Source organism: Anguilla rostrata, chromosome 15 (assembly GCF_018555375.3).
Source record: "Anguilla rostrata isolate EN2019 chromosome 15, ASM1855537v3, whole genome shotgun sequence".
Lineage (NCBI taxonomy): Eukaryota > Metazoa > Chordata > Actinopteri > Anguilliformes > Anguillidae > Anguilla > Anguilla rostrata.
This window is the reverse complement of record NC_057947.1, coordinates 3561095-3584030: the sequence shown is the minus strand read 5'-3', so window position 1 is coordinate 3584030 and position 22936 is coordinate 3561095. Positions and strand designations below refer to the sequence as shown.

The following is a 22936-nucleotide window of genomic DNA, read 5'->3' as shown; positions in this document are numbered from 1 at the left end:
TGGCGAGGTAATCACATCGTCGGGGTAAGGTTATTCTATTACATTGGCAAAAGTAAAGTTGTAAGGACGTAATTGTTACGTATCCACAACGTTGTTTTGCGACGTCGCAGCGACGGGGCGCTGGTCTTACATTTTAATGTTAATACTACGTAAATTGAAACGTAAAGCGCACGTTACAAGACCAATAGAGGACGTTAATAGTAGGCTACGTCGCCACAACCACATTTTGTTAGTAGGGTATCCAGTTATATTTCCTCTATATATTGTCTTCACTAAAAAAGGCGATAAGGCGGTACATTTTACGCTTTGCATGCTTTGGACCAACTCTTCTGCCCTGTGAATTACATGATTGATTTACTAGGGTAAATTTCACATCAAGAGAATCTGTTGACAGGTCCTGTCAGGAGTGCTTATCAAAGCTTCATGAAATAATTTTAACACTCAGTGCCTCTGTGACGGCATTCACTGCTCGCAAACTGTATAGGCCCACCGTTGCTAAAAACGAACCCGTGCATACCGTACAAAACGCCCGAAGCCTTCCTCTTTAGTGAGTATCCTGCGTAAAATAAAAGCTGGACGAATCAGATTTAACTACAAAGCCAGTAAGCCGATCCAAGCCTCGTTCTAGCCAACTAAAATATTTAAAAAAACGCTGGACTTTGTCATCAGTCAGAAGCAGTTTATGTGTAACAAAGAATGTTGCTCCCTTGTGATGGCAGAAAAATACACTGAATAAGAGACAATGTGAGTTCCTGTTATATGCCAAAACTTTCTTAGAATGTAGTTTCCATATAACTGTACTGAGAAAAGTCAAAACGTTTTGAGAGGAGAGAGTATGACCACTTCTCTTAATTGCTAGCATATGTGGTTTAGGCAAAAAGCAATCTAAGATCTTATTCTATCTACGCTGTCTATGAAATTCTGTATGATTAAACTTGGAAAAACTGAAAGTCGTCACAAGTAGTCCTACCAGGCCAGTGTCATGTGTAACATATTTTATGTGTCATGTAAACAGTTTCAATAACGTTCGCTTGTGTAACGTTCGCTCGTGTTGCAGACACGCGGACATAGGTCATCCTTCAATATTGCTTTAGATCAAAGGCGCATTAGATCAAACGAGTCATCTATGTGTTTGCTGAGGAAATCCGGCGTAGGTGTGATGGTGCAGAAAGTTTTGTCGACATCGGGTCCCATATTTGTTAAGCTTTTAAGAGGTGCGCTGCGTGCGTTTGCAGAGGCTTTTAGTTTCTTCCACAGCATCGCTGCCGTGTGCACAAATCACCAGTGATCCTGTACTGACGGGACTTTTTTCCAGCAGATGTTACTGTCTGCACTTTCAATCAACAATCATTTTTTATTTGCACTGTACCGAGTTGTTTTTCCCTCCAAAATGGAATACTGTACACTAGAATTTCAGATCAGGTGTAAATGCTTTATTACATGCTTTTGATTTAAAGAAGATGCATTCAAAAATAGCCTACTCTAATTTGGGCGTATAAGCAAATATTCTAAGTATTTGATTTGAGGAAAGAAAGTAGATTTAGGGTTTGGAATGTCCTTAATTTATTACTTGATCCTGTTGAATTAACAACTAAACGGATGAATATTATGTAGAAATACTGTCTGAGTGAACATAAAAGCATCTATAATCATGCTCCAGTCCCGGGTAACACTGTTATGGGTTAACCAACATAGTCTGTTTTTTTTAATTTTTTTATCACCCAATACTTGCTTAGCCCATATGAACCCCAGCTGGTGCCCGTGACATCTTGGCAGATATTTGGAATCATGGGAAATCAACTGCTTCGTGACAGGTGAGCTGACCTCATATCAGATATGGTTGAAGGCTGACACGAACATTAACGGCTCCTGGCAGTCAGATGAGCCTTCTGTAGGGAAGCATACTGTCATTAATGTAATCGCTACGACTTAGAACGCGCACCTCCGAGAGGAAACGTCATTTGCCTGACATCATCAGCGGACTGCCAGCTCATTAAAAAGTTGGCTTCGTCGAGGACTGTTCAGATTTTGAGGATCCGTAGCAGCCACACACCCATCGCGCACCACGAGCGCGCATTCTCCTGAAATCTGTTCAACAAGCCTGTTCCTGAAATCTCAACAAATCCCAGATGTTCCCGGGGAAAAAATCTCGCTCTATAGCTGTGTTGCATTTGTCGATCGGCATTCTTCTGTACAGTACAGCGTGTTCATTGTAAAAGCAGAACAAAACTGTGACCTCATCAGACCTGGTACCTCAGCAGATCTGCTCATATTTTCAGCTTTAACAGGAGGTAACAGGCAACTTTAGAGGCTTTTATACCTTTTGCAACTGACATGACATTAAGCATGGCCAATGGTGGCATTTTCTATCTTAAGTCAAGGGAGTAAAGAACTGACAGCATTAATGTCTTTGCTTTTTACTCAGTTATGCCAGTTACAATCTTCACCACCACTTAGCAATAGGAAATGCCTATATTACTGAATTACTGGAAAATAATATGCCAGCTGTTATTCTTAACGTCATTTGAATCTCTCCTCACACTGTACAGATGACGATTTACTGTAGCTATCCGAGTAGCTATATTCCTATATACGCTACTGCAATACATTGTAAATACTTTGAGTTTTTTTGGATAGGGCTGTATATTTAGAACAAGCGTTTGTATTGTGATATATTATTTTGAGACCCGTCACTCTGTATGTCAATCGAACGTGTCAGCCAAGGTCTGCCTCTGAATGTACACGCAGCCAGACTTCACTGAGCAATGCAGAGATACAGATGCAGCGAGGAACCAGCGTATGTCAATACTAATGCAATTCACTTTGCTCACTGGTCAAGGGCGTTAAAACAGGGTTTCTGAGGGATGTTAGGGTAAGACAATACATCATGTTTTTATCTGTTATTCATGGCTACCATAGATATTCGAGCCAGGAATTTGCATTTGCAGTGTCTGTCCTTTTACGGCTGACGCGCAGCCATCCATAAGGAAATAATGATGACTAAAGCTCAAATTTGCATTGCTCAGCTGCAGCTTCACGCTCTGCTTGTGGAAAGTACCTTTCAAAAAAAAAAAAAAGGATTTGGTTTTTGTTTTGTTGGTTTTATTTTTTTTAATGTTTTTTAGGTTTTTGCTTGCAAGTGCATTTTTTTGGCTTTTTTTGGGTATCTTGTGTAAGACTAACTCAAAAGGTCTGTACATATTCCACTGCCAGTTCTTCTAGCATGTGTCACATTTTCCCTCAAAACAATTCCATCGACTATAATTATCCCATTGTTTAATATGTGGCAATAGGACTGCCGCTCTCTAAGCCTACACCTCAAAGAAAACTTTAACCCACTGCGTCTGGTGAACGTATTTTCACCATTTATATGTGTGATGTGCTACCAGGCTGGAGGTGTGTCCCATCGGAGTGCTGGAGACCCCTCAGGGAAGCTAGGATTCGGTCAGCGGGTTTGTCCGTGCCACGTTGCGTCCCGGCAACCCTCAATGGCCAATCAGAGACCTGCAGATTCAGTGAGGGGCCACTTCATTGGTGGCCTGGAGTGAAAAGAAGCAGAGCTGGCCGCGTGCACTTCAGAGGCGAGCGTGTGCATATCCCCAGAACTCTACAGGGCTGCAGTGATGTGACTGGCCAATAAAAACACTTAGATGTTCCAAGTATGGAGGGGAAGGGAAAAATAAATGAATTGAGGTTTAAAAAAAAAATGAAGTGGCAAAGTCATTGAAAGTTGTGACTTCTAGTTCAGAATATAAGATTTTGTCAACCAAAAAAAGGGTGTGGCATAGTGGTTAAGGACTTGAAATCTTGGGTGGGTCTTCACTAAATTCTGCTGTTCTCGTGAACAGTGTACCAGACAGTTTCAGAAAATATTGTTCAAGTGGGTCGTTAAGTAAATGACAAATTTAAGGGCCTAAATCCAGAATATTTCATTCACACAGGACAACATTACTGGGACTGTGGGATTTCTAAATATGTTTTTGCCTGTTAAATGTGTCATGTTATTATGCATGCTTGTAAGATTTACAACACAAGAGCAATATCAAAGATCTGTCTGATAATTTAACTACTTTCTGAAAGGCAGGCCACAATTCAGTGCTACAAGTAATAAAAAAGACATATTATGTGGCAAAGAAACACATGGCATATATCTCGCTAATGTTTCCAGAAAAGTTATTTTGGCCGTGAGTATGTCCTGGAGTATTGTGCGGTCGTTAATTCATATCCATCACTATGTCTAATAGACCCTACACAGTCTCATTTTTTATATGTGGGGAACATGCAAACTCACGCAGAAAAATGAAAGAAAAAAAACTATTTCCTGATAAGTTACCAGAGAGAATAAAAAAAACCCCTCTCTCTAACCGTCGTATTATTTCACATTCTGATTTTAGAGCACATTGCTGACATTTCAGAAGTGGAAATTCTCAGTCAAGCTTGAGCATATTATACAGCGAGCCTGCCAGTGACCAGCAAGTAATACTACCTCACCCTCTTCTTCGTACATTGGCACATTTTTTATTTCATTTTTTAATTTTTTTTTTTTGTTGTCAAGGCTTTAAAGCCAGAGCGGATGTGATGGGAAGACTGCGCATCCGCTGAGCGTGCTTCTTGACAGGTTTCTCGTCAAAGTCAGTCCTTCAGGTCTCCTGACTGGCCGTCCTGGCGCACTCCAGTCACACGCAGAGCTCCCATCAGCGCAGCATATGCTGTTTGTCTAACCGCCTGGCTGTTTTTTTGGGGGGGGAGGTTTTTTTTCCTTCCTTCTTTTTTTTCCTTTTTTTTTTTTTTGTTTCCAGGCTGCGCGGCTGTTCAAGACATCAGCGGGCTGGCTGATCGAATTCGCTCGGGAGGCCCTCCGTTACGGTGGCAGACGCAAGATTGAGGGTTCCAGCGCACACTCGATCTGCCCCCCGGGGGCATTCGGAACGCCCCTCTCGAGCGTGCTCGGTGGCACATCCTGCGACTCCCCCGACACAGGGGTGTCGCCCTAATTCGAGAAATGGCCTCCGTGTGACGTGCTAACGACAGCAAACCCCTCTGTACTGTCACTGCAATTGTCCTGACAATACGGTGACGAGCGATCGAATCGCTCCCCGTCTCCCTGCCCTGCACCGCAAACGAAAACATTTATATTCACACATTTTCTTGTGCACTGACGGACCACCCTCGTTTCATATTTTTTTGTTACGTTATTCAGATGGGGGGGGCGGGACAGAGAAGGCAGCAGAGGCGTGGGCAGGAGCCCAAACCCCTGACTGTGCCGGGGGGGGGGGGGGGGGGTTGTGTGGGTCTGAGTCTGCTGCCCTTTAGCCTGCGCCACATATCTCCATGTTCCATAATTACTGGTGAATTTGTGTGATATCAGCTGGGAGGAAACCTTCACTTTGCTGTCTAACCTGTGAGCTTTCAGTGAGCTCTTCACCGAGGTCCCCTTTTTGGGAACTCTGAACTGGGGTGTCCTGTACGTGAGTTCTTAAAGGTAGTTCCCTGTTTGTGGACTCTGAACTGGGGTGTCCTGTACGCGAGTTCTTAAAGGTAGTTCCCTGTTTGTGGACTCTGAACTGGGGTGTCCTGTACATGAGTTCTTACCCGGGGTGCTCTATTTGTGAACTATTAACTGGGGTAGCCTGGATGTGAGCTTTTAACTGGAGTACCTTGTCAGCAAGCCTTTAATTAGGGTTCCCTGTAGGTCATTTAACTGAGGTGTCCTGTATATGACTTCTTGACTGGAGTGTCCAACATGCAAGTTATTGGCTGGAGTGAAAACCTGCATACTCTCAGCCCTCCATGGCATGTGATTGGGCACCACTAAAGTAGAGTATTCCTCTCGACCACAGAGTCACCAAAAAAGATGAGTTATGGATGGGCAGATGCACATTTCACTTTGCAACACATCATTCCAAGTGACCTCTTGTCCTCAACCTGGGGTGTCATGTCGTCCTCATTGTGCACGGCTGTGATATACTGCTGGACACACATACTTGCGGAAGTATGCGCGAGGCTAAACCATCTCTGTCCCTGGGGCTCTGAACCTAGGCCTGAGACGCAGGGAGACGCCCCAGCTCAGAGTCCAGAAGCTCATCCCCACAGTGAATGGTGAAACAGCAGGAAATCCCATGAGTAACCGGTCTCATGTCCAGGATCTTCATTCCATTACACTGGAATACTTTTTTTTGGCTCTCTCACTCTATCCTTCATTCTTTCAATACCCAGCTCAACCCCTTGGACTGTTTTCAATTAGTACAGTACACTTCAGCCACTGGATTCCATACAGTTGTCAGCATTCTTGAGCTTTTCAGACTTTTGTGTGAGGCCTTATTTTGAATGTGTTTGTATGTCGCTTTGGATAAAAGCATCTACTAAATAAATGTACTGTAATGTAATAGTAATGTATTGTAATGAATGCTTCCAAATGCAGCATTGACTCAAAATGCTGAGTCCTCCTCCGCAGCACATTTTATGAATGGAAACAAAGTTGTTGTTTTATTTTTTTATTGTTATTGCAGAATGGGGAAATTCAAGTGATCATGGTACACAATGAACCAAGGTAAAAAGACATATAAGAAGAATAAAAGTACTATAAACAGAGAGAGAGAGACTGAGAGAGATAAAACTTCTAAATATTGTGATAAAACGGATAATATACTGTATATTGCACCCAAATCAATATTTATAGCACACTTCCCTTGGAAGCAACCATTTTATTTATTATTCAAGCAATCACTTGATCATTGAGTAATCAAATTTCTGTAGAGTCAAAAGACTTACTAAACCTAGCTGTTCTTATTTTTAGTTGCAGGATCCTGTTGTTTTTCGGGCTGCTTGTCGTAGAGAGGGTGAGCCATCTGTGTCATGCGCTGCAGTTTCACTTGATCCCGGGTACGCATGTTGCCAAAAACACAAATCAGATCCAAGGACAAGATGCTCTGTAGGAAAGACTTACAAAACAGTTCCAAAACAAAACCATCAACATTCAGATCTGTGCAATTTCCTTAAAAGGAACGTATGCTGTCGCAATTTCCCGACTTTTGCAGTAGCCCACTCATTAAACCTAAGCTGGTTATCCATCTCTATCCCTAAATATTTATCTGTATCAACTCATTACTAATTTTTCATTATTAACAATGGCAAAAGGGATTTGTCCTTCAACTCGTCTAAAAACCAATGAGCACTTCCTTTGTTTTGCTCGCACTAACCTTGGGGTAGCCGTCTGAACGCCAGCTGATAAAATTCCCTGCCTCCCTCTCAGACACATCCATGGATGGAGGTGTCTGGCTTCAGGAACCCCACCAGGGCCATGTCATCTGCGTACTTATAAAAGCTGTGAGTGGGAACCGAGGCTTAACACTCATTGGTGTTCAGCGGGTACAGTACGAGACCAAGAGCACAGCCCTGAGGGGCCCCTGTGTTAATGGTCTTTGGGGAGGAAATGACTGTATTGAGCCTGACTTGCTGAGCGTGATTCAGGAGGAAATTATGTAACCCACACAGTGAGTTTGGAGTCAATCTACAGATCCATCAGCTTGCCAAGCCAGATGTGTGGTTGGATGGTATTGAATACGACACTGAAATCTATGAACACAGTTTTTACAAGACTGTGAGGTTGTTCAAGGTGTTCATAGATGCTGTGACTGCCAGTAATTACCCTTGAATGCACATTATAAGCTGCAGGTGGATATCAAGAAGATACAGGATTTTGCTAATAGCGAGCCACTGTCAACAATCCATGAAAAAATTACGATTTACTTTTACGATTTTGTGTCAGTGCTTCCAGAAGAACTGGAGACAAGCTGTAAGTAAGCCACAGAATGAAAAGATGTCAAGATTGTTGCTTATAAAGTGAGATTTTATAGTAAGGCTCTTTGACCTTTTAATATAAAGCCTGACTACATATACATATTGTCAGGCCATCCAATGAGTTTGGAGGCATTTGCTTGAACTTGAGAAGATAAGATGTTTCTCTACACTCAACTGCTGCTATCAGCAGTTACATCATCAGTGAAGACAAGTGAGCCAGCACCTGTGGCAATCATACATGCCCAAACCATAACACCCCCACTACCATGTTTCACAGATGAGGGAGTTCCTTTGGATCTTGGGCAGTTCATTTTCGGCCTCCACACTTTGCGCTTGCCATCACTCTGATACAAGCGACTCTTGATCTCATTTGTCCACCGGACCTTTTCCCAGAACTATGCAGGCTCGATCAGTTACTTCTTAGCAAACTGTAACCTGACCATCCTGTTTTGGGGGCTAACTAGTGGTTTGCATCTTATGATATAGCCTCAACAGTTCTGTTCATTAAGTCTTTTGCAGAGTAGTCACTGACACATCCAGACCTGTCTCCTGAAGAGTGTTTCTGATATGTTGGACAGGTGTTTGGAACTTTTTCTTCATTATGGTGAGAATTCTTCAATCATCAACTGTAGAGGTCTTTCTCAGCCTACCAGGCCCTTTACAAATACTGAGCTCACCAGTGTTCTCTTTCTTCTTAATGATGTTCCAAACAGATGGTTTTGTTAAACCTAAGGTTTGGCCTATGTCTGTGACTGTTTTTTTCCTGTATTTGTCAGCCTCATAATGGTTTCCTTGACATTCACTGGCACAACTCTGGTTCAGATGCCGAAAACAGACTCCAAAGGCAATCCAAAGCCTAGAATCAAGGCTAGATACATAAAGCCCTTACACCAGCTCAAAGGAAGTAACTGAACACACCTGACTAATAAAAATACCCAAGAAGCCATTTGTGCAAACACTATGGTGCCCTGAAATGGGGGGCTATGTATAAAAAGTGCTGTATTATATGGTATTTCTACGTGCTGAAACCAAAAATGCATAAAAATAGGCTACCTATTAATAAAAGCTGACATTTTGCATTTTAACCACACATGAATTGTGTGATTACACATCGAAAATTGTGGAGTAAAAAAAATTAAAAAAACAATGTCCCAAACATCATGGAGGGGACTGTATATGTCAAGGAGTCCTTACTTTGTCAGACATTTTTCCAGTGTAGTGTAAATGCTGCCCAAGTTAGCACATACCTTAAGCTTAATTTACCAGGCCTCACACCCACGCATTGAGTAGCAATCTCACACTCACACACCAGCTCTACATATCTTGCTCATTTCAAATAAAGGAACAGAGTTGGCTTTTTGTGGCTTGAACGGTGAAAGTAGAATATGTTTTATCAGGTAAACAGCAATTAGGTGAAATTTGTATAATGTTGTATAATCTGTATGATTTCCCCCAAAGTGTTATTCAGACTTTGAAACATTCCTGTCTCTTCAGACATCCTGTTAATAAGAACAGGTTTTAACCAATCTGCACACATCACCTTGCATACCCCAACAAGGACTGACAAGTATTACAAGTAAACAGAAACTAAGTAACATGACATTTTAGAAAGGAAACCTGAAACTACATTCCGTAGCATTAGGCTTTATTATTTATCATTAGCAAAAATATTGTACTTTTTCAATATCATGTGGGTGAAGTAAAAATTTCATTCACAGTTGTTTCAGACCAGAGTAAGGGGAACAGAATCCATTCAAAGGGTTAATAAACTACAATCCAGAAGAACAGGTGGTGTAAACCTGTGCCATTAATGTCTTTTACTATATTTTCACCTGATCAATGATCTATGTGTGGTTGCTGAGTGACTGAAAGTAGGGGGTGATGGGGTGGGGGGTGGCAGGGTCTAAACATTTATATCAAAGTAAATTTGGTTCTGGAAAGGGTGCGTTTCCAATCAGTGAAAAGCCATTGAACACAGCCAGTAATATGCAAATGACTTATGCTCCACATAGGGCAATGTTAAAATAAGTTCAACGTTCTTAACCTCAGGCCTTCACCAGGTGCGGCACACGCAGGTACACGCATGTCAAGGTGTATACATCACCTTATGAAGACCTGAGGGTCGAAACGTTGTACAGTATGTAGTTTATACAGTTCAATAAAAGGGAGCATTGAAGAGTAGTGTGCAGGACTTTCCTTCTTTTTACATTTGATGAATAATGTCACTTGTACAGGTATCTGGAATATGGGATGCAATTTTACAAAAATAAAATGTTTTGCAATTAAAGAGGCTGTCAGTTTGTGTTATTCACCTTCTTCTTGTTGCATCAAATACAGCAGCTAATCAACACAAGGGGCATTGGGTTCAAACAAAGTGATGTGAAAATGAATAATAGCGTTGGGACGACTAACTGTCAATTCTCGGCATACCAGCGAGGTATCTTTTTCCATTCCCATGCCACAATGTCATCCCAGAGCACCTGTCACAACACATGTTCCGTTTGGAAAGGACGTATGGTGACAGATGATGTTTTTTTATATATTTATATGGCGTCTATAAAGGAGAATAAATAAACTCCATTAATTCCAATAATGTGCATTTAAAACACAACTAACAATTAAAAGCAGATTTAAATTGTATATGTCAAGCAATTACAGGTCAATGAATGTCTAGCCTATAGCCTATATTTTATCTACTCTTCCCCCGTAACGGTTCTGTAACATTTCGCGTGAATGGACATTTGCCGTACAACTTCAGTTCGCATGATCACCGTCAGGGGGTTTCCAGTTTCGCCGTTTCTTTTCTGTCAACCGATTCTTGTGCACATAGTACAACGAAACCGCGTGCATGTTTATACGGCAAAAAGGAAACACTTGCGTTTAACCTCAGGTCCACTGTTTGGCACATTCATGTTAAGAAATAGGGGAGTGGAAATCCTGTCGCAATTTAAATTACTGTGAGCATTAATTATTCTGTATCCTATTTGTGTTGCATGTCGTTTGAGTATCGTTTCAGTGCTAATGAATAGAGATTTGTGTAATGCTAAAACCAAAGTGCTGGTGTGGTGAATGAAAAGCCACATAGTGCATTGTTTGCAATTAATCATAACTGGAAAGGAGACCGCGGAAAGTAGACGGGGGATTTTAGAATTCATCTGTGCAAAGGCTTCAAACTTTCTAACAGTGCGCACTGAAGTTCAGTGGTCCCGCAGAAAACATAGTTAAACTAAGAGAACTTTAATCCAACTGATTTAGACGGTGCCCGTTTGGAAAGTTGAGATAATGTTTAACGAGGATTCCAGAAGTCCATAACCTTACTTCTGGTGTTCTTTTTTTTAACCACAGAGTGAAGAAGGCTTCAGCCACGCTATTTTGGATTCTTCAGACACAGAACTGGTCTTCTCATCTGTGAATATTAATCATCGCTGATGCAAACATGTTGGTCAGTAACTTACTATGTATGTTTTTTGTCTTTATATATCTTTTTGGACATAACTTGGTTTTTAAATGTCTTAAAAATTGAATTTTTGCAACGATTAGCCTGTTTGTATTGTTTGGAAATGTTTATGTAGTGATAATCATCTGTATATGCAACAGAAGAATATGTTTAACATCGACAAGAATGAATTAAACAAGTTAGCGGAAGGATGACGCTCACAAACGTCTTAAACTAGCCTATTGCTCGTCAGCAAAGACTAACACGCATATATGTTGACTCTTTAACGCGTTCATTGCTGACTAGTACATAATTATGGGCTATATCCCACAATCTTTACAGTGATGTTTTTTGCCTCACCTTTTAAGAAGCACTGTGGCAGGGTACTTCTGGGTGTGGTAGGAGCGGCTGTCGTCATCACGTTAATAGCAGTCCCCACGGCGATATATTTAAACAGTGAGTTGACCCATTTAACGTGTTCTTAAATGACGTCGAATTGCTGAATATATTATTTTCTTTGTCAGTTTGGTCTGAGTTTAATTCTGTGTTTATTTAATTTCTAAATTATTTGTTTCTAAACATCTTGCTTAATATGCCTGTCAAAAATAAACATAGCCTATTTATAAAGTTACATATAGGCTACAGACAGCGTTTGTCTATAGCCTGAACGAACGAAATGTTTTGTTGTGCAAATGTTGATTGCACACAAATGTAGAGGTAATATGTACTGCAACTTATATTTTCTGAAGGCTACTTGTATATCTATGAATACAAAGGCGCTATGCATTATAGGAATCCAGGTTATTAGACTGTAATTAAGACTGTAATAATAATTCTGAACTATGTCATTTATGAGATACAACAAATCAAGCTTGAAATCACTATCAAATGAACTCTCATTTTTTGATCATGTTAATTTGGCATAACATTAATGTATCCTCGGCCAAATAAACCATCACACATTTGAATTATTTAAACATTAAAAGCTATGTCATATTTATATAATTATAACACCAGACAGTGTCTTAGTGGCAATACATATGTAGTCTCATACATGGAGGAGGGGTTTGCTTGATTTAGGTAGGTGTTTGCATTGACATTTATAAGATATACTGCATTGTAGTCCGCCTAAGTCCATCTAAGCTATGATGCATATTAGAGGGCTCATGCTTTCTGTCATTTTTTATCAATTGCAAAGACACTGGAGGTGTTCCCCGGAGGACATACACACTTGAGGACTACTTCAATGATACCATTAGGTATTGGTCATATAACCTGCTGTGGATATCAGGTAATGCACATGGTGTTAACTGGCCTGGTCCTAAAATATTCCATTTGTTCAATTGTGTCATTTCAGTGGAAGATATCGACATTAGCGCCTGACTTAGTTCACCTCTACTAACCTCTGTTTCGTCCTCTTGCAGACAACGAATACCTTCATAAAACAGAAGGCTCAGTGTTTCTTCACAATGTTGAGACTGGAAACTCTTCGTTATTTTTGAACCAAACCATTTTTGCAAGTCACTCTTAATTTTTATACAGCATTTAATTTTTTTGTTTATATCAGAACATCAACGCATGGGTTCTCCGTCTGAAGTAGTATTTTGTTTTTGCGTTGCAGGCTCAAGTGGATGCCACTGACTACTTGTTGTCTGCCGATCGGAAATATGTGTGCTTCGAGAGCAATTACACAAAGGTAGCGCGTCTCCAGATCATTCGTTCAGCCAAGCAACAATAAAATGTAGAAAATCACTCCAGCGCACCGTTTTTCATGTATCATTGCATCTTTCCACAGCAATGGAGGCATTCGTTCACAGCTTCTTATTCCATCTACGATATGGAGAACATGTAAGTAGCTTAATTTTTTTGCTAGTGGCAAAATACAACGGCGGGCGACGAGAGCCACAGGCGTAATAACACTGTGGTGCTGTTAATGCCAAAACGAGCTGCGCAGGAACCGGGCATGTTTTTCCTCTCTTTTTAGGAGTTTTCTTACGTCGTCAGACATTCCTCCGAGAGTCCATCTCTTAACGTGGGCCCCGACTGGGAACACACTGGTAAGCTGAGGTGACCGGGACCAGATCGCTGTTAATCGCTGGCATTGGTCCTTCGCATGCCCTGTCCTTACAATGTAAATAATTAAGCGAATTAAGCAATGAAGCGTCAAGGAGTTTGTACGTTTCATGGATATTAAATTTGCTCACATATGTAAAAGCCAAGATCAGCTAACTGACTTAAATACAGCTTAGTTTGACTGATATGAAATACAGCTTGTTTACCTTGTTTTTCATTGTATAATTTAGATGCTCTTAGGTAGAGCAAATTACATGGCTCATTCTTTTTACGTGCAGTCCAGGGGATTTATTGAAGTGATTCCGGTTACTTACTCTAGGAACAGCAGTAGCACCGCATGTGGGAATTGGATCCGCAACGTCTGAATTACAATCCCAGCTCCACTGTGCTGTACTGCAGGCCGTTATTTGGGATTTGCATTAACTGTCCTGTTTGGATTCTTACAGGCCTATGTTTGGAATTACAACGTCTATCTGAAACCAAATGCCACTGCAGCAGCAGTGCAAGTGACAACCAATGGAGTGGAGAATAAAATTCTCAATGGTGTCCCAGACTGGCCTTATGAAGGTGAGAGGTCCTTGGAAGATTATTGTATTTTGAACTTCATGGTGATTGGAATATATAGAACTGCACATGTCCCTCTTAAATTATATCATTTTTTTAAAGTCAAGATGCTGAATACTTGTCATTTTTAACTGGTCTTTTTAACTCTGAGCAATAAAAAAAATGTATAATTTCTCTGTGAAAAAAAAAGATAAGTTTTCTGAAGCACTTTTTTTTCCTTTATGAACATACCAGAATATGGGCGTATTGGTTTTATGTATTTTATTCATTTTCAGAAGAAATGTTTGCCTCAAATTATGCTATGTGGTGGTCACCAAGCGGAACGTACCTGGCCTACGGTGAATTCAATGACACTTTGGTTCAAACTATTGACTACTCCTGGTATGGAGAAGGACAGTATCCCAAAACAGTCGAAATTCCGTATCCCAAGGTAGGACATCTAAGAAAATGATACCCGATATAAAAACAAGGCCTCGTGTGTTAAGGTCCATGTGTTCAAATGACAAATTTGATGAAAAAATGTTATTTTACCTAAGAGCATGCTACTTGCTTGAAAAACAAGTTCTGTCAATTATAAAATGTTGTAAATGCTAAATGTAATGTAATGCCAAAATGTTAATGTTAAATGAATGCTACAGTAAACAAATGTTAAAGTTTAATTTACTCTGAAATGGGAATCTTTTGAGCTTATTTCATTTGTTGATTACTTTTGATACTGTAAAGCAGCTCAAAGAGAATTTTTTTGTTGTTGTACTTGAATTTGCGAAGCATCTGATGCTGTTCTTTCTCAAAGGCTGGCTCTACGAACCCTGTGGCAAAGCTGTTCGTTGTTGACACCGCAAACCCATCAAGAATCACACAGGTTGTAGTGCCAGATTCTGTTGGTGCAAGGTACAGTATGAAGCTATTTACTACAACACAGGGCAAAAGGGAATACACAGTCCTCCAAAAACAGAGCTTTTAGAATTGGACGAATATTTTTTTCATATCAGAATTTGTGTTTTTATGTCTTGCAGTGACCACTATTTGAGTTCCGTCACCTGGGTTACGGATGAGCGAATTGCAGTTCAGTGGCAGAGGCGGAGACAGAACAGTGTCGTTTTACAGATATATGACTTAGATGGAAATCACTGGAACGAAACCACGGTACGTGTGGCGCATCCCTGCTCAACGTGGAACCATTTAGGTGTTAATAATCATTTAAAAGCTGCGATGCTCAGTGTAACTGGAAAAGGAAACAAAGCCATAAGGTGCTCATTCAAAAGATATCATTAACACTGACTATCATGTCGCTGAAGTGCGTGGATTTCTTTATGCAGTAAGCATCATTAAATTGTGCAATTTCTTTGTCCACAGAGTTACGAAGAGACAAGCAAGACAGGTTGGGTTGGCCACGTACGTCATTCACAGTAAATCGGATAGCTGGCACTGAAGGGACACTTCTATACTCAGAAATAATAATGACTGGCATGTCATTTAGTGTATTGCTACATTGGTACTAAAGCCATGATGTGTTATTGTGTAGCATTAGGCACAACCTAACTGATGCATTCTTGGCCTTTAATAGTGAGTAAGGTGAAATATTGTATTTAACATTTATCACACTTTTGTTTTTCAGTATGCACCCCTCCATCCTTTCTTCGCTGAGGACAACATCAGTTTTTACAAAGTGATGAGCGACTCAAACGGTTATAAACACATCCATTACGTGACTTCTGTAAGTGCTTCGCATGGGAACATATGTACATAGATGCAAGGTTTATTAGGCTATTTTGTAGTTGAGAATGACGTTGAGAACTGCCAAGTGAAACCCACACGTGTTAATCATTTGTAGGGCGTTGCGAAACCCATCACATCGGGAGAATGGGAGGTCATCTACATTTCAAAATTGACCAAAGATGCCATGTAAGTAAATGGGTTTGAGGACAATTGGTGGCGAGATGAGATTTACGTAAAAAAAACGTTCACTGGAAAAAAAATCATTATAAATGCTTTATTATGTCTAGACCGTGCCACACCAAAATTAAGTCATTTTAGAATTTGATATTCCCTTGACTTCTGCGGCAGTGGTCCCTGAAAATACTGTGTGTTTAACCTATGGGTAAATCAATATTCATAGGTGCGAATATGTAATTTAAAGGCAGATTTAAATTTTCTTACATATATTGTTGTTGTTGCTGCTGTGCTGCTGCTGCTGTTGGTAGTGAGTAGGAGCATTCCACAGAGCTTCTGTATGCAGGTAGAGAACAATGTTCTATACCGTGTAATAAGGGTTTTTCTGTTTACAGATATTATGTAAGCAATGAATACCGATGGCCAGGAAAGAGAAACCTCTACAAGTAAGTCTGCCATTTACACATAAACATAAATAATAACAGATTTAACTGTGGGTTGAGTGATGTCATCATAGCTTATGTTCAGTTATCCGATATCATAAGGGAGAACTATGACCAAGCATGCAATATCCATCCGTGATGACATTGTGTATGAGAGGACACTCACCACGTGGTAATAGTTATTGCCACTGTTGTAATAATTAGCTGTCTTCCCTGACCCACGACCAAGCATGCAGTGGGCCCTTATCAGCTAATTGTCACTACAGCGATAAACAGCTGGCAAATTAATGCTAAATAGTGGGTGAAGAACGCTACTGCTATGGGCCACTGCCGCTCCGTTTAGCAAAACGCAGGCGGACCGACAGACGCAGCACCGCCGCCGCTGCGACGGCCGCGAGGCTCCGAGGAGGAAGCGGAACCGAGCTAACGTGCTAACGGGCTGTTTGCGCGGTGGAGCGGGGAGCGCTTCCCCGAGGTGTGAGAGCATTTTGTCTGTGCGTCAGGATCGGGATCGCGGATGGCGGCCGCCATTCCGCTCCGCTGTGCCTCACCTGCGACCTGCGGGCGGACAGGTGCCAGTACAGCTCAGCTTACTTCAGCACCCGCGCCAGCTACTACCGCATGGACTGCTACGGTCAGTTACCCAGTCCCCCCCCCCCTCATCCGCGAGACAGAAATAGCCGCCGTGCGCGATGATTCCGTTAGGAGAAATCCGTTTTCACAGTGGCTTTGGCCCTCGGGGCAGCCAGCAGAAGCCCTGCCCATTGGCTGGCTCGGGTTCTGCGCATGGGTGCGGCAGGCCTGTCTGACGTCCGTTTACTTCGTCTCTCTCCTCAGGACCGGGATTGCCTTTGTACACGCTTAGAGACAACAGAGACTCCGGTTCAGGTGTGTCATGCCCTAACTGGTTTGCTACAATTAGTTACACAATTGCTACAATTAATCTTTAACACATAGAATTATTATTATTATTATTATTATTATTATTATCAAATTGAGAGCCATTTAGATTTCTGTATTACTGCACTGTTAATAAAGACTGAATTATCCAGTAATTAAATGCTCTCCAATGGGACTTGTCATATGTTCAGTAAAAATAGAATGTTTTTCCTGATTGTATATTTGTTTGTAATTTAAGAGATCCGCGTTCTTCAGGACAACAAAGATTTGGAACAAATTCTAAACGAATTTCATATGCCGACCATGCGTCGGGGAACCATGAAAATAGGGGGATTTGGTAAGACTAGTGATTGTTAACTAAGTTCAATAACATTTCTGTATGTTCGCATCATGTCACTTCTGACTGGTTCCTGTTAACTTACTTTCTTGCAGACCTTTGGTACCAGATGACATTGCCACCTCAATTTGATGAATCAAAAAAATACCCGCTTCTTATCGATGTGTGAGTTTTCATTTGTGTACGCTTTAATATGCATTTCTTGTAATTAATGTGTAATAATATATGCATATGCTCATTCAGTTAATTATTTTATATAGACCTTTTCTTCAATGTAATGTCAAGAAAAGAAAAGGCCAAATTCACAAAATTGTTAATCTCACAGGTACTATCAATGCTGTATTAATGTGAATTATACCACAACTGGTATGACCGATGGATGAGTGAGATGACCCTCCTCCTTCAAAAATACATAATTCTGTTGCACGTAGGTTGAGTCCTGATTCCTACATTAAAAAGAAAGTGCAAGGGTGATCCAGTGTGTAGGTTTATTTGAAATGAGTTGCTTAACAACACACTGCTTACAAGTACACCGGGAGCAAACGGTATGTTCGTAAGCTCTTGAAACAAACTGAGGAACTGCATCGAGGCAAATAGTTTTGTATGAACTTCAACGATTTTCCGACATATGTTTTACAGTGTTCCAGCAGAACCTGTCTGTAATTAAAAATGATATAATGTGCTAATACAGTTTTATCTGTTCACAGGTATGCTGGGCCCTGTAGTCAAAGGGTAGATTTTCGATTCAGGCTGAACTGGGCCACATACCTCGCCAGCACAGAGAATATTATAGTCGCCAGCGTTGATGGGAGGGGAACCGGTTACCAAGGTGATAAGATAATGCACGCAATCTACCAGCGCCTGGGAACATATGAAGTGGAAGATCAGATATCAGCCGTGAGGTGAGTCTTATCGCTCTGGATTCAACCAGTCATAGAGCCCCCCCACCCCCCCAAATGAGCCACACTGTTAGTCGAGGCCAATAAGCCAATCGAGTTGACCTTGTCTCTACAAATGAAAGTAAGTCAGGATGCATCCGTAGCAAAAGTTTGTTGTTCCAACTCATCAGCTCATCATAATGATGATGGGTGAACACGTCACATTAGACGACTGTGTCACACATCGTTCTGACGTCTAAATGAATACCCGCCAAACCAGCAAACACTAAAAATAAACTAGTGACGTGGAAACAAGTTTAACTACTCTCCTGTAGCTTGATCTATTTTAAGCCCATTGATGGATTTAGTGACTGTTGTCATAGCTATGTCAGGTCAATGTTCAAAAGATTGGGATAACTAACATTCAGCTATCGATTGATTTTTTTCTTCATCACATTAATTGATTTTTTTTATCACTTTAATAAAGTAAGAATATAATAAACTTTATTTGTATTGCACCTTTCATACATTGCAACTCAAAGTGCTTTACATTTGCATTATAATAAGTAAAACAGTTTGATAAATCAGGGAATGATTTGGTGGCTGGTTGAGAGAGCCAGGTTGTAAATGTATCCAGGACACCGGGGAACCCTCTACTCTATGGCTGCGTCCCATTGCTTTTCACTCCTCACCTTTCCTCCACTCCCCCAGTACCACTCGTCTCCTCCCTGGAAGTATGTGGAGGAAAGGAGGGAAGGAGACGAGTGGAGGAAAGGAGGGAAGGAGACGAGTGGAGGAAAGGAGGGAAGGAGACGAGTGGAGGAAAGGAGGGAAGGAGACGAGTGGAGGAAAGGAGGGAAGGAGACGAGTGGAGGAAAGGAGGGAAGGAGAAGAGTGGAGGAAAGGAGGGAAGGAGACAGAGTGAGGAAAGGAGGGAAGGAGACGAGTGGAGGAAAGGAGGGAAGGAGACGAGTGAGGAAAGGAGGGAAGGAGACGAGTGGAGGAAAGGAGGGAAGGAGACGAGTGGAGGAAAGGAGGGAAGGAGACGAGTGGAGGAAAGGAGGGAAGGAGACAAGTGGAGGAAAGGAGGGAGGAGACGAGTGGAGGAAAGGAGGGAAGGAGACGAGTGGAGGAAAGGAGGGAAGGAGACGAGTGGAGGAAAGGAGGGAAGGAGACGAGTGGAGGAAAGGAGGGAAGGAGACGAGTGGAGGAAAGGAGGGAAGGAGACGAGTGGAGGAAAGGAGGGAAGGAGACGAGTGGAGGAAAGGAGGGAAGGAGACGAGTGGAGGAAAGGAGGGAAGGAGACGAGTGGAGGAAAGGAGGGAAGGAGACGAGTGGAGGAAAGGAGAGGACGAGGAGGCATGAAGACAATTCCGATGGCTTGTCTTCTTCCCCGTCATCAAAGTCAGCATCAAAGCCGAGTTTGAAGCTGCTCTGCATGTCTCCTCCAATATTGGGACATTGGAGGGAGAGAGGGAGGGAGAGAGGGAGGAGGACGCAAAGATCAGTTCTGCGGCACAGAGGAGACGAGGTGGTAGTGGAGAAAAGGAGGATGCATTTCTAGAGTATTGGGACACACCCTTTCGGATGAATCTCTTGGCATATTTAATGACCACAGGGAGTCAGGACCTCGGATTAATATATAATCCGAAAGACGGCATCTCCTGCAGCACAGTGTCCCCATCATTGTACTAGGGCACTGGGGTTCATTTGACCAGAGGGAATATCACTCTGCTGGCCCACCAAGACCACTTCCTACTGAGTTTTCCTAGGAGGTCTCCCATCCAAGTACTAACCAAGCCCACACTTGCAGTGTGCAGGGTGCATGATGGTACGTATGCTGCCTAAGAAAAGCAGGGTTGATGCAGTCCCGACTGCAGTGGGAAGCTCATTCCACCATTAGGGGGCCCGAACAGGCAGGATAAGTGCAGGCACACAAGGGGGCTGGGAGCATGGAGCTAGCAGGGTGGCTGAGTAGGTGTGTGCAGTCTGGTGATCTTTTCAAGATATAGCACAGCTGTCCCTTTAGTGCTGTCTGCTAGGCTAGCACCAAGGTTTCTGATGCAATGTGAGTGTATATCTAGCAAAAAACCTTTACATCCTGTATATCTTCTCCTCAGAAAATTCATTGATATGGGCTTTGTGGACAAAGAAAGAATTGCTATTTGGGGTTGGGTAAGTATGAATATTTTGCTTTTGATCCCTTTATGAAAAATCATGTTAAAATCGCACATTAAGCCCCAATGGGTAGGGGGAGTACATATACTATAAAAAATATCAACGATAAAAATAATCCCACTTATAAGGCGAGAGCAGAAAAAGGTCGCCTGTGTCATTTATACTTGTTTTCATTTAATATTTATGTCATTTTCACTTGTGAAAATGTGGAATTCCCATGTGAAGATGCAAATTTCACATGTGGTTTCATGTCACACGTTTTCTTTTTCACATGTGTAAACTGCAGTTCAGGTGTAAAGAAAGCCAATCACTATCAGTGTGAACACGTGTGATTCACATGCGAAGATGCAAATTTCACGTGGTTTCATGTCACGCGTTTTATTTTCACGTGCGGAAATCATCATTCAGGTGTGAAACATGTGAAGATGTACTGTTCTTATGGAACATTTTCTTTTCACGTGAATATTTCAGTTACATTCACATGCGAAATTGTGATTTTTGCGAGTAACTTTTTTTTAGCACCATCTGTTGGATTTGTAAAGGAATTACATAAGTGACAGAACATGCTAATATTTTGATGCTGCGATGACCTCTTTTTCTAGTCATATGGCGGGTATGTCACCTCCATGGCTTTGGGTGCAGGAACTGGACTTTTCAAGTGTGGAATTGCAGTTGCCCCAGTGGCTAAGTGGGAATATTATGGTAGGTAAAATGCACCAAAATACTATAATAAACGCATATTGTTTTCAGTGTTAGAATACAAATATATAATACATATGTCATAATTTACATTGAAGCCACAGTTTAAATCCCAAAGTATGTTAAACTGTCAGTGATAGTTAAGTGTGTGGCACCAAAGTGTATACTAATATACAAAGTGTATACAAATTGAGTGTTTTGTTGAAACTTTTAGACTCTTTCTACACTGAACGTTATATGAATCGACCTACTGAAAATGCTGAATCCTACAGAGTAAGTCCATCATAATTGTAACCAAGGGCCTAAGATTGTTTTGCATTTCCTATTTGTAAAATCTTCTCATTGCAACCATTTAGAATAAATTCCCATTTTTGCGTGTGTATGGTTCGCTATTTGTTGTCATTTCTGAAGTATTAAACTAAAAAAGTTGAATCAGTTGTCAAGGAGCAGTCTATATTTTGTTTATATTGTAGAATTCCACAGTTACACGTAGAGCCAAGAACTTTAAATCAGTGGACTATCTTCTGGTTCATGGGACCGCCGATGGTAAGTGTTCCTCTTAGCAGAAATCAGCACAATCAGGTAAGGTTCTCTTGTGTGAACAGAGACTTGTGCATACTTTAAATTTCACAGAGGCACGTATTTGTTTGCTCCTTCATCAAGGACTGTACTGTATGATGAACTTTCCGTTTCTTTCATTTCAGATAATGTCCATTTCCAGCAAGCTGCACAGATATCCAAGGCTCTTGTTAATCAGGAAGTGGACTTTGAAGCGATGGTAAATAGCATGAAAGGATGCAGTATATACCATCTTTAGGCTAAATGCTAACTAAGCAAGAAAGGATGCAGTATATACCATCTTTAGGCTAAATGCTAACTAAGCATGCAGGTCAATAGTCCCTTACAACTGCTAAAACCAATGACGTTTAGCAAGCAATGATATATTATATATTGTATAATATTTATTTTTTTCCTATGAATGTATATGTTGAAATTGAATGCTAATTATACATATCCCAGGTGTGTCTTGAAACAAAATAGTTGATTTTAATTCAGCATGAATGAGAAGACCGAACCCTTGACAAATTGTTGCACGTGACTTTGAAGCATGCTGCATGTTTGTGTCTTTTCTCCAGTGGTACACTGATAAGGACCACGGGTTGAGAGGTTCGGCTTTCCACCACGTCTTCATTCACATGAGCCACTTCTTGAAGAAATGCTTGACCGAGGTCAAATAGAGCCACGTCCAGTCTCCACTGTAAATCTACTGCCTGTGGGATCAACCAAATAGAGCCACACCCAGTCTCCACTGTAAATCTACTGCCTATGGGATCAATTGATGTTGTTTTTGTCTATGTGAGATCCTGTCTGCGTGGTCCGTTTATGACTTTGGCAGACGAGCAATTGAACAGTTAATGGAAACGAGACTGAAACTGCACTCACTGTATTAGTGACTTAGGATTCCTATAGGATTCCTGTATTCCTATAGGTCTGTTGGTATTTCGTATGAAAAAGGACGTCTTGCTATCATTATTCTATGCTTAACTTTTGTATTTGAAATTGATGTGAGAAACTGAAAAAGTGCTGTGACCAACATTTATTAAAGACCCTTGCATGTTTCTGGAATGTTCTCTCTTATTTGTCTGTGGTAATTGCAAACTGCACATTCCAGGTTTAAAAAGTTGTTACAATGTGTGTTCAGACATACAATAAAATGTATTTAAAGTGTCTCATT

General features: G+C 41.2%; 1 protein-coding gene across 9 annotated transcripts; it reads left to right on the top strand.

Moving 5' to 3' along the window:
- The first annotated feature begins 667 nt into the window (after positions 1–667).
- Positions 668–22931, top strand: LOC135240764 (dipeptidyl peptidase 4-like). 9 transcript variants are annotated; one of them, XM_064310677.1, is made up of 28 exons: positions 668–744; positions 1737–1814; positions 11146–11242; positions 11608–11692; positions 12435–12527; positions 12661–12752; positions 12858–12932; positions 13032–13084; positions 13221–13293; positions 13756–13876; positions 14149–14303; positions 14667–14764; positions 14890–15019; positions 15230–15268; positions 15492–15590; positions 15708–15778; positions 16162–16212; positions 16713–16843; positions 17047–17097; positions 17348–17446; positions 17542–17611; positions 18154–18348; positions 20445–20499; positions 21105–21204; positions 21416–21474; positions 21675–21747; positions 21906–21979; positions 22338–22931. In XM_064310677.1, the coding sequence occupies exons 3-28, from the start codon at positions 11237–11239 to the stop codon at positions 22437–22439; spliced, it is 2250 nt and encodes a 749-aa protein (XP_064166747.1). In that variant the 5' UTR covers positions 668–744; positions 1737–1814; positions 11146–11236; the 3' UTR covers positions 22440–22931. The 9 variants fall into 9 exon arrangements, with proteins under 9 accessions (XP_064166747.1, XP_064166743.1, XP_064166748.1 ...); XM_064310673.1 differs by having other exon boundaries at positions 11605–11692; XM_064310675.1 differs by lacking the exons at positions 668–744; positions 1737–1814 and adding an exon at positions 10596–10757.
- The last annotated feature ends 5 nt before the right edge of the window (positions 22932–22936 follow it).